We start from the raw sequence: 18,060 nt of genomic DNA, 5'->3' as shown, positions 1-18,060 counted from the left end.
TGACGTGTAAGGCGCGCTTGAAAGGCAGCGTCAGAAAGTGCGCAGAGTCAGGAAGCGTGAGCGTTGCCAGGAAGAGCGTTGCCACAGCGTCAGCGCGTTGCCAGGAGGAGCGTTGCCAAGTGACTGAAACACAGCGTCAGAGCGTTGCTAGGAAGAGTGTTGCCACAGCGTCAGCGCGTTGTCAGGAGGAGCGTTGCCAAGTGACTGAAAGGGTTAGAGTTGCCAAGGTAATGAACGTCGTCGTTTCTGTGAGACTGAAACGCAGCGTGACGTATGACTGAAACGCCGCGTTAAAGTGAGTAGAGACTGACGTATGCGTAACCAACGAGCCTGGAGCGCGGATGAGAGCGCGGCTGGAGATGAAGGCTGTTTACATATGAAAGCCTTTCGTTGGTGGTCTCGCATACGGTAATGAAAGTCAATACTTATTAACGTTATAATAGAGACTTGGCAAACAAAATTCACTCTCCAAATTAAAGTTTAGCTCGTAGAAAGAAGAGAAAGTCAATAGGCAACGCAGTAAATAGTCATACAGGCAGACAGCTATTAAAGCAGGCAGAAGCACAAGAAGTTAAAGTTGGTAAAAAGGTTTCTCTTTCTTTTAAAGCTCCCAAGTTGAATAGTAAAACGAAATTGAGATAAAGTACCTTAAAATGAAGATATATCTTTCTTCTTGGTGTTGAGATCCTTTGGAAAAAAAAATTTTAAAAGAGGAAAAAGAAAAAAAAATGTTCTTCTTTTCCAAAGAATAATTAAATTTGAAATGAAATCTTCATCCCGTCCTCATCGCCAATGTGAAGAAGTACATTCCAGATATAAGTTGGATAAAAGGTTTCTTTATTCATTTCAAAGAAGGAAAGGATCTCATCCACAGGAGGCACGCAGCAGCAGCAACTGACAGTGTCCTGGCCACCCTTAGAATCATCACAAGACTACATCATAACATTCTATAATCAGAAACTACTACACATACATAGCACATAGAAAGTACATAGAAGGATACCACAGGGACCCTACACAAGGCGTAGGGGGTGAGGGTATCCACAACATGCCTCCCCATACGTAATTTTCACTCTATTTTATTCAGGCCATGGGGACTCAGTCCCCGAGTCCTTAAATAGCTGCCCAACATCTTTGTTGATGTAGCCAATCAGATTTTATCAGTTTATCTGCCTATCCCGCAGAACTACCACGGCCGGACACATATATTGAAGCCCACCGTGACCCCTTGTCTTTTACAATGGAGAAAAATTTTGTGTGTATATATATATATATATATATATATATATATATATATATATATATTCCCACAGCAAGGCTCTGTTTTGCGGAACCCTGGCGATTCTTTCCTCGGTGCGCGACTTCAGCAGAGCCATTCCGTAATTAATTCACCAGCCGCTTCCTTCGCAGGAAAACAAACAGTATGCACTCACAGGATTCTCTATTACCCCAATTTTTTTAATTATCCAACAGCATCCAGTTTCAAAAGGAAATACCGACGCGTTTCGTTATCTACAGATAACTTGGTCATCGTGACCAAGTTATTTGGAGATAACGAAACGCGTTGGGATAATACAGAATCCTGTGAGTGCGTACTGTTTGTTTTCCTGCGAAGGAAGCTGCTGGTGATATATATATATATATATATATATATATATATATTTTTTTTTCTCCAATCCCTCGTCACGAAACAAGGATACACGCTGTTTCGGACGCGTTTCGCCTGACCAGCTGAATGCATACGCATCTTATGTGGATATTCTTGGAGTATGGCACATTGTATGCAAATGCATCCTATGTGGATATTCTTAGAGAAGTGCACATTGTATGCAAATGCATCTTAAGTGGATATTTGTAGAGTGTGGCACATTGTATGCAAACGCATCTTATGTGGACATTCTTAGCGTGTGGCACATTGTATGCAAACGCATCTTATGTGGATATTCGTAGAGTGTGGTACATTGTATGCAAATGCATCTTAAGTGGATATTTGTAGAGTGTGGCACATTGTATGCAAACACATCTTATGTGGATATTCTTAAAGTGAGGCACATTGTATGCAAACGCATCTTATGTGGATATTCTTAAAGTGAGGCACATTGTATGCAAACGCATCTTATGTGGATATTCTTAAATTGAGGCACATTGTATGCAAACGCATCTTATGTGGTTATTCTTAAAGTGAGGCACATTGTATGCAAACGCATCTTATGTGGATATTCTTAAATTGAGGCACGTTGTATGCAAACGCATCTTATGTGGTTATTCTTAAAGTGAGGCACATTGTATGCAAATGTATCTTATGTGGAGATCCTTAGAGTGTGGCACATTGTATGCAAACGCATCTTATGAGGAGATCCTTAGAGTATGGCATGGTACTGGCCCTGCAGGTCATACTCTAGACACTGCTGCAAATGATACTCTACCAAAAATGGATAAATACAGATCACAGGACCTAAAAAGGCAAGCAAATAAAATAACAAAATAAAATCCAAATAGGTGAGTAAATGCAAACATAACACAAGTGATTGGTTTAAAATAAACTCTAGGCTGGACATGTAGGAGGTGTTCTATACTTCTAACTCACACAGTTAAATTTGATGGGGGTTGGGAGGTGTTTCCATCACCAAAACCTGTTCACTACATCCATCAGATGCCCTACAGTAGCAAGGTGCTCTCGGCCTCAGGTCTACATTCCAACCTGTACCTCTCCAGAGAAGGGTGAGTAGAAGGCTCCCTGTCATCGGGCAAACCTTGTCTTCCCCATCCTGCATGCTCATCTAACAAACCAGTGCCTTCTGGGAGCTGAAGGTTTCATTTGCTGCATTTGAATGAATGTGACGAACAGGTCTGAAAGCAATTTGTGAGAGGAAAGCAAAGACTGGAAAAGTTCTTCCAGTCCCTGTGACACAGCGTCATCGAGGAACCCTACTCCGGCGAGCACCATTCCTCCCTCATCGCGCCAACCTCTGTGGTATTCTTAGTGTCAGCGCAAAACTTTGTTGACCGTGAAAAGCCGCATGGGAAAAAAGGATTGTGTCAGCTGCCCCCCTTGAACCCAGCTTAGGCTTGGCACAGGCTTACAAAGGGAAGACCTGCTCGTTGTTGGCTGGGAGCCTGATCTGGTATGACAGCAGCGATTCCTGGGATTAACCGCCCGAGGGAGGACGGGCGAGAGGGGCTAGCAGACCACTAGCCATCACCAACACACTGGCAACTTGACACAGCTTCACCCACTGGTGCCGACATCACGGATAAAAGGATCTGGTTACAAGAGGAAGCTGAGTCTTCAGTGGATGACAATATTATACAGATTGTCAGACAAATCTAAAACAGTCTTATATTTATTACAGAAACAAAAGTTTAAAAAAATGTTGTCATCTTGAAACAATTATGTTTTTCTTAGGTTGATGGAGATTTTTGATTGCTATATTAGGTTTCTTTGTAGATCCTTCTCTCATTTATCGAAAATGACTGCTGTGACCTGTAAGTTGGTAACAAATATAGACGCTAGCGTAATAAAAAACATACTAGTTTTAAGAGCGATGGCTTTTAAGGCTGACTTTTCATCCGGTAAATACGACTGGATCCCTTACCACCGTGCTGATAACTCTTTTTTATGCAGTGCTTGGAACCAGTCATGCAGCACTGTACTGAAAAGGTAGTAATGCTAGCCGTTCCCATTCGATGATACCTGGCCAAGGCGTGATCCCATGGTGCTGCATGGCCACTAAATAGTCAAACCTGAGCAGAAGGGGTTCGATCTATACAACACGATTGTATCACGCCGCACACAGGCCTGTAGGCACATTCAAAGTATTTGGGCATTTGCCCTTGCCTTCCGCTCAATGACACTTGGCTCCAGCATTCTCTTCAATGGTGCTTGACCCAGTTCTAGGACTCAATGGCATTTGGTCACAGACATGATTCACCAAGAGAGACACAAAAAACAGCCAATGACGTAACCCAACTCTGCTACAATTGGCACAGCTCAGCCACAGCCTCAATGCTACTGGCAATACCCATACGTCCTTTACCAAACACCGCTACGGGTCACACTGCCCACGTTCAATGTTGCAAAAATAGAAGATTTTGAGTTAAAACATTAAATGTGAATCCCTTCCGCATACTGTATTTGATGCAGGGATTCTGTCCCTATGATTTTACTGCTATAACAAATCTATAAATGCGTTGCACAGACAGCGCACAGTCCCTTCATCGTCTATTTTTCGGAGCCCCTGCTGTATTTAATGGTGCTCTGATAAAGCTCAAATGTGCACTTCCTTGAGCCTATTTCATGATCTTTGGGTGCATTCAATTCCTGTGGCTCCAAATGTACTTTTCATTGGAGCTTCTCTATGCTCCCATGGTGCAGGTCTATGTTCCTTTCAGTGGTGCCTAAGCAAGTCCCAAAGTTCATCTCCATGGCTCTAGGAAACAATCAAAAAGTTCCATCATAGCTATGCCAGAAATGCTTTCTTTCAGGTCAATGGTCTTTCTCTCCAACCTCCCCTGATGGCAGTCTGCCCTTTGCTCGTGTTTTCTATGGTCCTAAAGTTCCCTTTAGTGGCATTTGGCCGTGGCTCAAATGTTCCCTGTTCGCTCTTTTCTATGTTCTTGCTGGTCCATTCCAGGGCGCTTGGACCTGCCTCCAAAGTTCGTATGCTGGTGCTTTCTTCTTGAAGATCCAAGGCCCCAACATTTCCCTTGGTGCTGCCTCTCTAGGGTCCTGAAGCTCCCTTCAATCTCACGGAGCTGAAACCCCAACATTTCCTTCCTATCGGTTTCACCAAAAGTTGAAGAAACTTGAACTTGGAGCTTGGTTAGTATGTGAACATCTCTTGTTTGGGAATCATATACCACTGGGAGCCCTGCCCAGCAGATGAGCAGGCCTGTCCTGTACATTAACCTTGTGACGTGAAGTCAATCCGTTCTGCACAAGGAGCTCCTGCACCGTGTCCAGCTTCTGTGCAATCTCCTGGGAGGTGTAGGCACTGCTCACGGCCTTCGCATCGTTAAGTGCTGCCAGTGAATGTACCAGGAGCTCAGCCTTCGTCAGCAGCACCGCCAGGGCAGTGTGCACCTTTGGGCAGCCCAGCACCTTAATAAGGCATGAACCAACAGCAGCATCTGTGGAAATAAAATAAAGGATGGTGTCAGGCCCGAAAGGTCACTGTGGCTACTATGCTGTTAAGCGACACAAGAGTTTGTGATATCAGCTTCGAGCTGTACTAACATGCCTCCCATCGCACACATCAAACTACCAACCGGTGTCTAATCCTGGGGAGCACGCACCACTATTCATTCCACGCTGCCAATGTCTTTCCTTCTGAGCTGTGTTGGGTGTGAGATGCTATTGGGCATTCTTTCCAAACTATTATCTCCCAAAGCCATCCATTAAGCCTTGTTCTCTGCTCTACTGTGCTCCACAGCGTGGTACTGACCTCTGTTGCAACAAATCACTCACCGAAGCGAACACCCTGACAGAATCCGGTGCACATCCAACACTTCCCATCCTATTATACAACTAACTTTACCAACCCTGCTTCCCATCCGGTCATCTGCTTCCTCGTACCACACATCTGTCTCTTTTCAGCATTGCAACTACTGACGCGATCGTCTGACCATTCAATCCCCTGGCCCAAAAACCATCACTTTTAACATTATCACCCCCAAACATTCAACGCTGGCCCCTCTAGCCATGCAACATTGGCCCTATTATCCCACATTTATATCCCCTGAAATGTATCACTCTCATCCTACAATTCAGTCTGCCAGCACCTCACACTTTTACTTCTAATCACCCCAACAGTGGCCCTTATTTCCCCGGGCCTCTAGCACAGAGACCTCTTATTCCGCATTTTATTTCTCCACCACCAAATTCTATTCTTCTCGCCCAGCTACATGACCTGCCCCTTTCTTCAAACAAAAAACAAAAACCCACCACGAACCAGCACGGCCAATGAATAGACCTACAGACTCCTTACCTTGGCTCCACCATTGCTGTCAAAACTTCAAGCCACAAACCCAGTCATCCCCCACTCCCTGAAGACTGACCCAGCTGTCTCTGCACTTCTGTGCCTCACCTTCCCGATTGAGTACTCTTGTGCCACGTGTCTACATGCAAGTCCCCAAAACTGCTCCCTCATCCCACATTGTACTCCCTAACCTCCTACACAAATTCAACTCAACCAGCCCTTCTAGTTCTCAACCTTCGCCCACACTGATCCCTCTCATCCAAGCCTAGTGTGCAGTGGGTGCACTGTTGACTCCCACTTCTATTCGCAGCTTCACAGCATTGGTCCATCTAGATGTACAATTGTGTCCTCCAGCCCTGAAACAACAACATCTCCCATATTTTTCCTCTAACATCCACACATTGCATCCTCAGGGCACTGGCTCCTCTCATCTAACTAGGATTTCCAGCTTCCTCCCATCCAAACACTTCCACCCCAGAGGTCTGCAGCACTGTCCCCGTGCCAACTCACATGTTAAGACTCAAAATCTCCAGATGGAACACGCAATTAAGGCAGGGGTAAAAATCTGCGTCTTCCACTTGAAGGTCCTGAAGACAATTATGTATCTATTTATTCTAAAAAAAAAAACAGCTAAATACTGAATGCTTTTACCTCTGTCAAACGGGACTACTGCACCACAGTCTAGTCTCGTCTGCTGTAAAAACCTATGAACAAACTGCAAATAGTTCAGAATGCTGCAGTCAGGCTGACTCGCATCATCAGGAAGAATGGATCTATCCGCAGGCCTGGCTAAGCGACACTGCTTACCTGTCGCCAAGACAGTAACATCTAGACTGCTATGTCTCGTTCACAGACCAGTGTAAGGAGACAAGGCGAGTCCTCTGGATGGATGTTTCTCGTTCTATAAACCGAGGAGACTTCTGGGATCTAGTGGACATGCCTACTGGACACTCCCTCATTTTACCGCTGTCCACTCTGGGACAGAGTCTTCTCGGTCCTGGTAGCCACACTTTGGAACTGACTTCATCGCTTAGGAAGGAAGCTGATCTGCTAAAGTTTAGGATATCTTTGGGAACGTGGCTGTTTGCTGTAACGGCGCTCAGTATCGATCACCTGGTGGGAATCTCAACCCAAACATAACTAGATACCCTTGATGCGAACATGCGCTTTATAAATTATTTTAAATAAATAAATACACTTATATCCTCCAACCCTAAAAAGTGACAGTTCTAGCCCTCAACAGCGACCCTTCTCCGCACTTCTACCCTCCCATGTGTGAATTGCAAGGGGCTTCCAACTCCGAGCAGTGACCCATCTCACCCTACACTTCTATCCGCCAAATAAAAAAAAGACTGTATCATGACAAGCGGTGAGCGAAGAATTCTGCTCCACCAGTTGAGTTCACAGAGTATGGAGCGCGGAGTTCTGAAAGCTTGCAAGAGAAAATTGCATGCTGGACCTCCTCTCGGTGAGATTTCTCATCGCGGGTGCTTCCGGCAGGTCCCGACCACTTGCATTGAGAAACCTGCTGCTTGTGTTGAGGAAGCCCGCGCTTGAGTAGAATATCAACTTGAGCGGCAGAAAGCAGCAGCACCCTACGGCGTGACACGTAGTGCAGTTTGTGCTGCTTTTACAGTGCAGGACAAACTCCTGGTGCTAAAAAATCAGTGCGACTTAACAGACTCAGCCTCTGGCGGAAATCCCTGCAGCGCGGTGGAGTTTTCTGGCACTTCACGGAGTTCCGCGGAGTAAAACTCTACGACCTCCACCCAGTCCTAATCATGACATTACACGGTTCTGTCCCCACTGCCGACACAGAACCCACGCTTCAATCTTCACTGCCAATACCCCGTGCTCTCATCTCACACTTTCACTTCTCATCACCCCACCAGTGACTCATCGCCCAGCGCCACTATCTCCTCACACTACACACTACATGACCTTTCCGTTTCCATCAAACAAAAGCCAACCATGAACATGCAGAGCCAACGAATAGACGAACAGACTCCTTACCTCGGCTCCACCATTGCCGGCAGAGCTCCAAGCCACTGAGAATCTGGCTCTCGGACTCCCTCGCCCAGCATGCAACGCGGCAGCAGTGAAGGGGGGACGCCGCCATCTTCCCCATCAGCTGGAGGAGGTAGGGGAGCAGCAGATGGCACAAGACTGCTGGCTCCGAGTACACGTTGGGCTCGTCCTGCTCGTAGAGGCTGGCCACCCTGGAAGGAAGAAGGGCTCAGGGTGAGTGAGAGGCCAGTGCAAGTCAGGCAGTCAGATAAGCATGGCTCGAGTTGGGGATACACGCGGGTGGATGGTGTCCCCCCACTCTTTTCACAGGGTGGACGCCGTCCCCCCCTGCCAAGAAGCTGGGTCTCACAGAAATAGGCTGAACGTTTCCTGGTGTCATTTTCAGACACCGGGACACGTTCCGCAGGTGACGTCATTAGGTCATTTGCATAGTGTCAGTCCCCCCACTTCTTTTTATAGGACTTGTGCCCTGCAGCCAAGCAAAACCCTTCGACTGGGCATGTCTACGTCGGAGGGAGGGGACCTGTGCCAGTGCCCAACATGGGCACAAGAGACACACCCACTCCCGAACCAGAGTTGAGGGCACCATGAAAGGTGCTGTACTGAAAGGAGGTGGGTTCCTACAATGACCAGTCTTACAACTGGCACCGACTAGCTGCTGTGCCAGTTGACTCTAGGGCCAGCCAGTTAAGGAATTCTGGCCCACCTCTGTAAGAGTCTTGTCTGCGCTCACATAGTAATGCCACTAATTTAATGGGTATGAAGACTTACCCCCCCATTCAGAAAAACTGTTTTTCCAAACATATTACTAATAGAATCTGCGTTGTTTGAGACTAGTTTCAAGTTTCGTTCTCGAATTTGGACTCAGCTGTAAAGAAACTCTGAGTACCCCAGCTTCACCTGCAGAAGACTGGCCCTTGAACACCCCAAAAGAAGCACGAGAATGTATTAATACAACTTATGACTATTTTCGCGCTTAAATATTTTTGGGCTGATTTTTTTTTTCATTTTAATCTAGCACCCTTGACCCGAAGGTATTGGAGCGCTTCACACGAGCACCAGTTACATACAGCGGCGGTGCGTCCATTGGGGCGTTGGGGCGTTGCCCTCCCAATGCGCACTGCCGCCATCCGGGACTGCCAGTGTGCCTAAAATTACAATTATTTAGCAACAAGTTTCTGGCCGGCCGGTCACCGGGCCGGACCTGAAACCATCAGGAAAAGGGGGGTGGGGCTGCTCAGGGGCGCTAGTGCGTGTGTCCTCTTTCGGACAGGTCATTTTTCTGCCCGGCGGGAACATGCGCACTAGCCCCCCCCTTTGCAAACCGGGGGTTGCCTCATGCCGCAGCCCCCAGCCTCCTAGTGGGGCGGGGAGTTTGGCTGCCCTCTGACCAATCCTGACCTGCTTGATGACGTCTGGCATGACGTGACGTCACTCACCCGCTTAGTCACTAGTCTCACCCCGCACCCGCAGCCATTTCCACACACAGTGATGCCCGCTTCAAACGTGGTGTGCGTGCTCCTCCTGTCCTCCTGATGGTAACTCTTCCTGCCTCGTGAGCTGGACTACTACAGTACCGTTACCGTACTGTAACGACATCGCAAGGAGAACTACTGAGGTGAGTGAGTCACAATGGTGGTGATTACCGCCCTTTTGAATTGTATTTGAAGCCCCCACCCGTTACGTGTTACCTATGATCCCACAGCTGTACCCCCCTGAGAGTGCCATGACGGGTTTGGGCAACTGGCATCGGTCGGTCTGTACGTTTTTTTTTGTAATTACAGCGCTTCCTATGGCAGCCGGTTTGATGTTTGTACTGCCACTGCCGCGACTCTTGTTCCCCCCAGGTCCAGGTGCAGTTGCCAGGGGTGTATGTACAGGGCTGGGCTGAGAATACAAAGCAGCCATGGCGATTCTGTCTCTCACTGAGAGACAGAATCGCCATGGCTGCTTTGTATTCTCAGCCCAGCCCTGTACATACAGAGACTCTCACGCGCGCTTACAAATGAGGCAGGTGAGGTTCCAGTCGGCATTTTGTTGCATAATAATGTGGCCGGGGCAGGGAGGGGGGCGAGCGCGTATAAACAGGTCTGGACACCCAGGTATTGGTTACCGTCTTCGTCCTTAAGGCTCCACAAGTCAGCGAATCGATCAACTGGTCAAGTTGGAGTAACATTAAAAACGCGAGTGAAAATCGTGATTTCATTTATTGAAACAAAAATATACTCGGAAAGCCATGAACTGGCACATATTTGAATTTAGCAATCGATGAAAAGAACACACCCGACATAATTTCTGTTAACACAAAGCCCTACTTCCTCTTACCAGTCCTTACTTACTACGAGATGTTTCCAACTAGTATAAAAAAGTTCAATTACAGAAATGAAGCTATCAACGAATAAATGAATGAATTAAGCAATCTATTTTTAGAAGTAAGCTCAAAAGCATGCAGTAGGAGGATTTTAAAATAAGATAATCATCGCCGTCATTTAAAATGTCCCTGCTCTTTTCCCGCTCGTCATCTCCTTTCATCGGTAGCCAACCTGTTGATTCAGTTGATTCATCCTTGCTTGGGCTGGCGGCTGAGCCTTCTGTGTACAAGCTGCTCGTCGCATCTTTGGCCTTTCCTTATGTTCCAATTCAGAAGGACTTTGGAAATTTAGCTGCACAGCCTCTAATTCACCCACTTCAGGAATATCTCCACCGTCTCTTTCTGGCAGTTCCGTATGACTAAATAGGCAAAGTAGGCACTGGCCTACGGAGCCCACTTCTTTTAGGGGCCATGCAACAAAGGGTCGAAATGCAACTTTAAGTACATAAAGCAGAGAAATCAGATTCACAGAGCAGTTTGTCTCTTAAAAGCTCATACTGTGGCAGCTGTCAGTTTGTAAGAAAAAGAACAGTGCATCGGATTTTAGGAGATAATTTGTGAGGGGGCCCGGAAATTTCGACTGCTTAGGGGCCCCCAGAAGATTTAATCCGAGCAGGCCAGGTGCCATTGCTCTGTGCGCTAAGGCCGAGGGGGAGCCATTTGAATGACAGGCTGAGGAGAGATAATAACAGCCTGCGAATATGTTTTTATTTACTGCCTTTTTCAGGGAATATTAACAGCACGCGTATTCTGGTGATTGATGCACTTTGATGGTGAGAGCTGTGATCAATCTAGTGATAATTTTGACTCCTGCTAAAACAGCTTAGAGTGTTAATGTTCATGATGCAAAGCACAAAGTGTAGCATGCCTATCACAGATTTCTTTTTGTAGATAGCTCAGTGGGTTGCTGCTTTTGCCACAGAGATCAGTTTCTTGAACTTCATAGGTTACCATCCTTCGAACATAGCTCAGTGAATCATGACTGGCATCAAAGTGCTGCATGTAAACTGAAAGGCATTGTTTCAGAGTTACAAAAAAATGTGCCTCATTTTTGCTTTCCTAACTGCTAAATGAGTGCACTTTATTTACAGGTATTTACATCTTTTGTGTGTTTGAGGGTAGGCAAAGTGGCTAAAAAGTATACATTATTCTGCAACTGATTTGGCGCTCCTAAGCCAGTACGATACAGACTATGAGTGTGCTATGAATTTGTTACAATGGTGATGAGCACTGTTCAAATGAACTGATGTGAATTTACACAACATACAAGTGTGGGGTGAGAGCAGAGGGTGGGTGGAGGGTGTTCGGGCACGCGCGCCGCGCTCGCGAGCTACAGTGCGGAAATCATTTTCCGGCCCACCAGGTTCAAATGTCACCAGCCGCCACTGCACAAGGACGCAATGTTTTGCATGTTTAGGCACAGCCAGGGAGATTAAGTGATTACCCCTTGGGAAATTATTTAATTTCGCCGTGCCTTAAAAAAAAACGAACGTATCCCCGTCTAATGCAACTGGTGCTCATGTAAGCGAGCTGATACCTCCGGGTCGAGTTCGCGCTATATAAAACTGCAAAAACATTTACGCACATCGGTTCCCGCTTTTCGTCTGCAAGCCAACTTTCAACATAAGTCTGCATTCTTCACGGAGGATCGCAAGCATTGCAAAGTTTTTTTTTAAACATGCCAAAGGTGAGCAGATAAAATCTTTGCATCCTCAAATTGTGCCTTCTCGTGTCACATCAGGTGTGCAGAGCCAGCCAAACTCACAAGCGTGGTACGTGGGCACTAGTGTGAACACATGGACATTATTCGTTGGAATGTACTGCCATCTAGTGATCAATGTTACAAATACAGGTTGCTTGGCAGGAAAACCTTTGACAACAACCATTGCGTTAGGGAACGGTCTAAGCGGGGCAGATGTCTTAGCAGGGATCTCTGGAGAGGTAACTGGCCGAGCGAATACAGCTGCTTTTCAGATCACCCTTCCTGCACAGCTGGAATGCTCAGGGATCACTCTGCAACACTCACAGAGGCCGCCTATCGTGGAATACCCTAATGTCCCAATGTTCTTCACAATTGGCCCTCTGTGTGAATTCCCCGGATGCTGCGACAGTTTAGTACATACGTTTATTTTTAATGTACCTCTCCCTCACAGAGGCAGTCTCATGGAAGCCTCTCTTTCGTTTCGAAAAAGGTTCTGAGAATGTTTCTAAGTGTCCACTTCTGCAATCCTGAGGAGGAGACGGAACCCTCTAACTTCTCCCAGCCAAGGCCCTTTTGTTTCCTTTTCTTGACATCAGTTCACGCCGCATTTCAGAGCCAAAGGAAGACTTCATTTCAGAGAGGCCGCCTCACAGCATTAAACCCCCACCAAAGCAGTTCAATAATGATCTTTGTCAGTTATTTAAAAAAAAAGACAAATGCCAAAGCACATTAACCCTTTATAGAGAAGTTTATTTTTCAAAGTTTAGAAATCCTCCTTGTTTAAAAGTCCTGTGCATGAGAAAACACCATGGCATAAGCCATGCATGCAGGTGCAGTGGTTGATATGCTATTTTTGGTGGAGATATACATCAAGACTCACTCGAGGCTCCACCTCTTGTGGGTCACTGCCCCTCCCTAAACCCACTGCCAATCAATAAAAAGTTACTTACCTTCAGTAATAATCTTCCTGGTGGATACTCTATTTACCTGTAGATCATCACCTGTTGAATATCCTCAGGCCCCAGAATGGATCCGGACATTTAGCGCAGCTCCTCGGCACAGGTAAGGGACACTGGCTCCACCTCGATACCAGGAGCTGCATCACAGCAACGTCACTGGAGCCAGAAAGGGTCCACCTCGGTGCACTAACATCAGTTCTTGTCTCCTTTTTTCTGTGCATTTGAGGCTGAGACGAGAGCGACATCAATTAAACAATGTGCAGAGATATCTAACTCTACACACGATTATTATTAATTTTATTATGATCCTCATTGACTGCATTTGAGCATCTTTCAGAATAGGGCGGAGGGTAGGATCGTTGAGGAATCCGGAGGCAGAGTGTCCACCAGAATGGTGGCTACTGAATGCAAGTAACTTTCTCTTCTGATGGACATTTCTCCCTGCAGATTCCTCCCCTGGTGTATTGATTCAAAAGCAGTTCCTGCCCAAGGCTGGGGGTCTGAAGGACGGGTCAAACCTGGAAATCTTACAGAACCGAACACATAAAATGACCACCCCATTCACCTGAGAACCCCAACAATAATGTTTGGCGAGGGTGTTAAGAGAAGCCTTTGTAGGTCGACCAATGTCAGCAACAGGGACCTTGGTCAGGTCAGAAGTAGAACCCTTCACCCTGGGGGAATTGGCTCGCAGACCTTCTGGTGATTACTTCTCTGCTGGGGTACAGCAGATTTGAACATCCTCTTCTGCACAACTTTTTATTCTTTCACAACCAGTACAGCTCATGAAGAGCTGATCATCTACTCTGAAGTCGTTGGTGTGATCACTGAAGAACCTCCCAGCTCGCCTGGTGCTGATGCAGTCTGTATTCCTCTCTGGTGGGATGAGGTCGAGGGTAGAAGGTAGAAAGAGATGTGGCTTGTGTCAGATGAAAAGGGGAAACCACCTTGAAAAGTAAGGAAGCCCTCATACAGAGAACCAGCTTGTCTGAAGAAGCACGTGAAGGGTGGGCAGATGCTCAGTGTGTGCAACTGAGAATCTTGCTTAATAAAGGTCATCAGAAAGACAATCTTGAAGGTTAAAATGCATAACATATGAGGCTTGAAAGGAGACCCCATCACAAAAGGCCAACAGCTTAGACACCACCCAGGCACGAGGAAGCAGAGGAAAGATGACAAAGCTGCTATGTAACCCATTACAGTGCCCACTGCACAGTCCCGGTGGGCCAACGAGAGCGCGCATGAAAGGATGCCAGAAAGACAGTATTTTCAAGGGTTAACGTTCCGCTCCATACACCATGCAACAAACCTATTCCACCTCACAGAGTAGATTAACTTTGTTGAAGAGTGGTTAGCAGAAAGGATCCCGTTGACCACTTCCAGTCACAGTTGAAAAGCACTCAAATGTGCCCCCTCAATCTCCAGGCTTCAAGGAGGAGGCTCTGGAGCTGTGGTGCAACACTTGACCCTCCGATTGGGACAGAAAGTCGGCACTGAGAGGAAGATGAAATGGAGGACAATAGAAGAGGCGAAGGAGGTCTGTGTACCAGACAGGGCAATGAGAATGACTTGTGCTCGGTCCCAGCAAATCTTCCTCAGACGCAGTTCGGGCTGGACTGTTCCTATTGGAGCAGGGTCAAGACATATTTTAATATGGCTCGGTCTAATCTGAGGTGGCATGGTGGGCAAAAGAACGATGGATTGGAATGGTATTCAGAGTGATTGCCAGTGGTTAGACTTATTGCAAGCATCCTCCCATCAGCTATTGTGATTTAGATGTACTGACCTAAGTTTCCAAAGCTATGCCAAGACGTGGGTCCCTCGCTAACTGTGCCACTGTAACCAAGCTATACCTGACTGACGAGCCCCAGTTAGGGCAAAACCAATCTTGGGTTGATAGTCTTCCAGTTCAGAGAAATCCTGGCTGGGCAGTCCAGGGTGGACTGTTCCTATTGGAGCAGGGTCAAGACTGATTTGCATATAGCTGTGTCATGGTGGGCAAAAGAACGATGGGTTGGAATACTATCCTAAGCAATTGTCAGTGGTTAGTCTTATTGCAAGCATCCTCCCATCATCTATTGTGTGTCTGATTAACTCTAGAAGGTTGACAGCCTTTTTGATGATGGTCTGAAAGTTGCTATTTCTTCTGGCGGAGGCTTTACGTTCATATCTGGGGACGTGTCCAATCTACTAGTGTTCTGTAATGTCAAGAGATCCGCTGTGTTCACAGAATGGAAGTGGTGGGGACAAGAGGCAGGATAACGTCTCAATCGTCGGTGTCTGTAGGGCGGTCTTCTCTCATTTGAACAGTAATCTTATCAGATATTCCTCATCCTCAGGATATAGGCCTCTTGCGGTTCTGAGTTAACTTTAACACTCTCTTCTTCAATGAGTCTGTGAACGTCCCACCTGGAGCGGTGAGTTTTCACTGGGACAGGTGGAGTATCAGGTACATCAGGAGGGAAGGGGCCAGCACCACTGGAGCTGGCAGAGTCTGTTTCTGCACCAGTTAGCACTGGGTGAGGCAATGGCTGCATGAGAGGGACGCTTCGCACCAAGGAAAGACCCGCAGGTGGCAGCGCAAACAGAACCGAACATGGTCCATCGGGCCAAAAGGCACACCAGAGGGGTCTGATGCCTGTTGAAACATGTGCCAAACACCCAGCAGGAAAGAAGTTGTACCTACACCCAGTGCCACAGACTCGGGGTAGGCTAGTGGCGGGGTGACAAGCAATGGCTGTGGAGCCAGCAGCTCCGGGAGCTGTGGAGCTACGAATAGCACTGTCAGAGCTGGTGGGGAATCCTGTGGAGAAGAGGCCACCATCACTTCAGGGTTCAATGAATAGGGCTCAAGTGGAGGAAGTGGCTTACCTCGGGATAAAGAAGCATTGGGGTCCTTAAGCGATTTTTCTTTTGTGGTCGTCTCTTCACCCACCATAGCAAGGAAGAGAGTGAAGCACGTGAGCTGGAGCAAGACTGAGTCCTGGACCTAGATTACTGATTAGCTTGTCAGTCCGCCTTGGCCTTGGCCTTAAACTGCTTGTTCCTCATTCTTTTATGTCAAGGGCAGTAAAATGGGGCCCTGTGAGCATGAGTGTGAACCATGCCTGGAGCCAAGGCACCAGAGACCGTCCTTGCGAGGATCAGTTATACGTTTTGTCGCAGGTGCAACAAGGTTCCAAACCTGACCTCTTAAAAGTGGGCATATTTCCTAACACTGCACTGGATTTTTTGTAAAATTTCTGTGAGCAGAAACTCAGAAGAAACCTCTGAAAACAGGGGAGCTTCAGATTTGCTTTGAAAGGCACAGAAAAACAGAAACTGGCATTGGCGGGCCAGGTGAGCTCTTTCTGGCTCCAGTGATGTCGCTGTGACGCCACTTCCCACATCAGCTGGAGCGAGCACCCCTATTGGTGTTGAGGAGGTTTGGAAAATGTCCAAATTCCGTCTGGTGCCTGGGGATATTCAACAGGTGACACATTTTCAGGTAGAAGTATCAATCAGAATAGCATATTACACTGCACAGCTCCATATATACTCTATATACTTGAGTCTCACGCTATATGAGTTACAGGTTTAACATTTATGTTACTTAAGTATGTACGGCCTTGCAGTTTGTCTATGCCTCAACCAAACCCCTGTATGTGACTTTCTAGGCCGATATAGAAATACATTAAAGCATCAAGGCTCTAAGCTGCCTAGAAACCAGAGTTTTACCTTCTGACAAATATGTATTCCGGACCAGGATATAGGACGACAGGCGAGGTCATACAAGTGATGTGCCCATGGGATACTGCATGTGCCACATGAATGTGGGAGGCCCTGCAGGATTTACAGGACTCCCAGGACTTTCAACTGCTTCTTTTAACCTGGCCAAGAGGGGTGATGACTAAGACATGCCAGGCAGCAAGAGGGAAAAGAAGGCATGCCCAGGTATCTGCTCCAATGTGCGGATGGAGAGCACCCTTGCACCAGGTACAAAGAGGGGGCAGCAAAAGAAAGGATACAGAGGGATGTTCACCCCAAGCAGCAAGCATTTCACGTTGAACAAAGGCCTTCCTTCACCTTACTTTTGTAGAGTCATGAATAAGTAGCTGTAAATTCATATCGCAACACCAACCCAGGAAAGAAAATGCAGTTGCTACTGTGATGGATGTTCTCCTTCACTATTTCAAGGCATCGAATGTACTCCGCTTTGTATCATTCCGCCACGTTCCTTAAATGGTACCAAAACCAGGTAACGATACCACATCTGAAAGAAGCAGTGCAGTAGTAGCCTCATTGGCGGAGGTGATATTTTTTGTACCCAAGATTTAAGCTCTGGTTTCTCTGGTTTGCTCTGGTTGGAGCAGGCCACCTTCTCAGAAAAGAATATGCAATTTGCCTGTATCACTATATGTCTGTCACAGACTTGAGAGCTTCGCCATCTCCTGCCACCTGGCAGTTGGGAGCCAGAAAAGTTAAACAGTTTTCAAGAGACCCTCTCTACCATGTCAGAGTTTACAGAAGAAGGGTCTGCAGTAAGACCCCAAGAGACATCCATGTCTTCTTCAAAAAGCCCTGGTTTAAGGAAGGAAATCATACGATGAAGTTAAGGGACTTCAGTGGGTCTTTCAGTGAGTGGGGCTCTGTGCACCTTAATTACATCTCAGCAAAAACCTCCTCCCGCTCCTTCAGACCATCACCTCACTTCTGGAATAACGAAGGGCCCCCAAGACCTGGCTGTTCGAATAAGCCTCCGGGGCCTGCAAATGCCCGGATACTCTCTCAAGTGATTAACTGTGATTTATAAATCTTGATTGACTGATTACAGCCTTTAGTGGTTGAGGAATCATATGCCCTATGTCCTAAATGAGAGGGGTGAACGTAGTTAAGTAGGCTGAGGTGCAGTTAAGAGCGTTGGAGCTCTGTGGAGATGTGGATGCTGAGGGTCAGAAAGGTACTGGCCTATGGTATTAAGTCAGGAATTGATAGCTGCTCATATAGGTTACTACCTCTCACTTTGCCCCACAGCTGCGTACA

At 46.9% G+C, this 18,060-nt stretch overlaps 1 protein-coding gene across 1 annotated transcript in view; it reads right to left on the bottom strand.

Moving 5' to 3' along the window:
• Positions 1 to 1,676: 1,676 nt before the first annotated feature.
• The window catches only part of LOC147678984 (tRNA (32-2'-O)-methyltransferase regulator THADA-like), a 291,162-nt gene continuing 274,778 nt past the window's right edge, over positions 1,677 to 18,060 (bottom strand). Inside the window, exons 30-31 of the mRNA XM_086942707.1 lie at positions 7,992 to 8,197; positions 1,677 to 5,130 (exon numbers count right to left, since the gene is read on the bottom strand). Of these exons, the coding sequence (XP_086798833.1) occupies positions 4,853 to 5,130; positions 7,992 to 8,197 (484 nt within the window). The 3' untranslated portion in view covers positions 1,677 to 4,852. The remainder of the gene's footprint in view (positions 5,131 to 7,991; positions 8,198 to 18,060) is intronic.

Source organism: Lissotriton vulgaris, chromosome 11 (genome assembly GCF_964263255.1).
Source record: "Lissotriton vulgaris chromosome 11, aLisVul1.2, whole genome shotgun sequence".
Taxonomy (NCBI): domain Eukaryota; kingdom Metazoa; phylum Chordata; class Amphibia; order Caudata; family Salamandridae; genus Lissotriton; species Lissotriton vulgaris.
The sequence above is the reverse complement of the archived record's forward strand: the minus strand, read 5'-3'. Positions and strand labels throughout refer to the sequence as shown.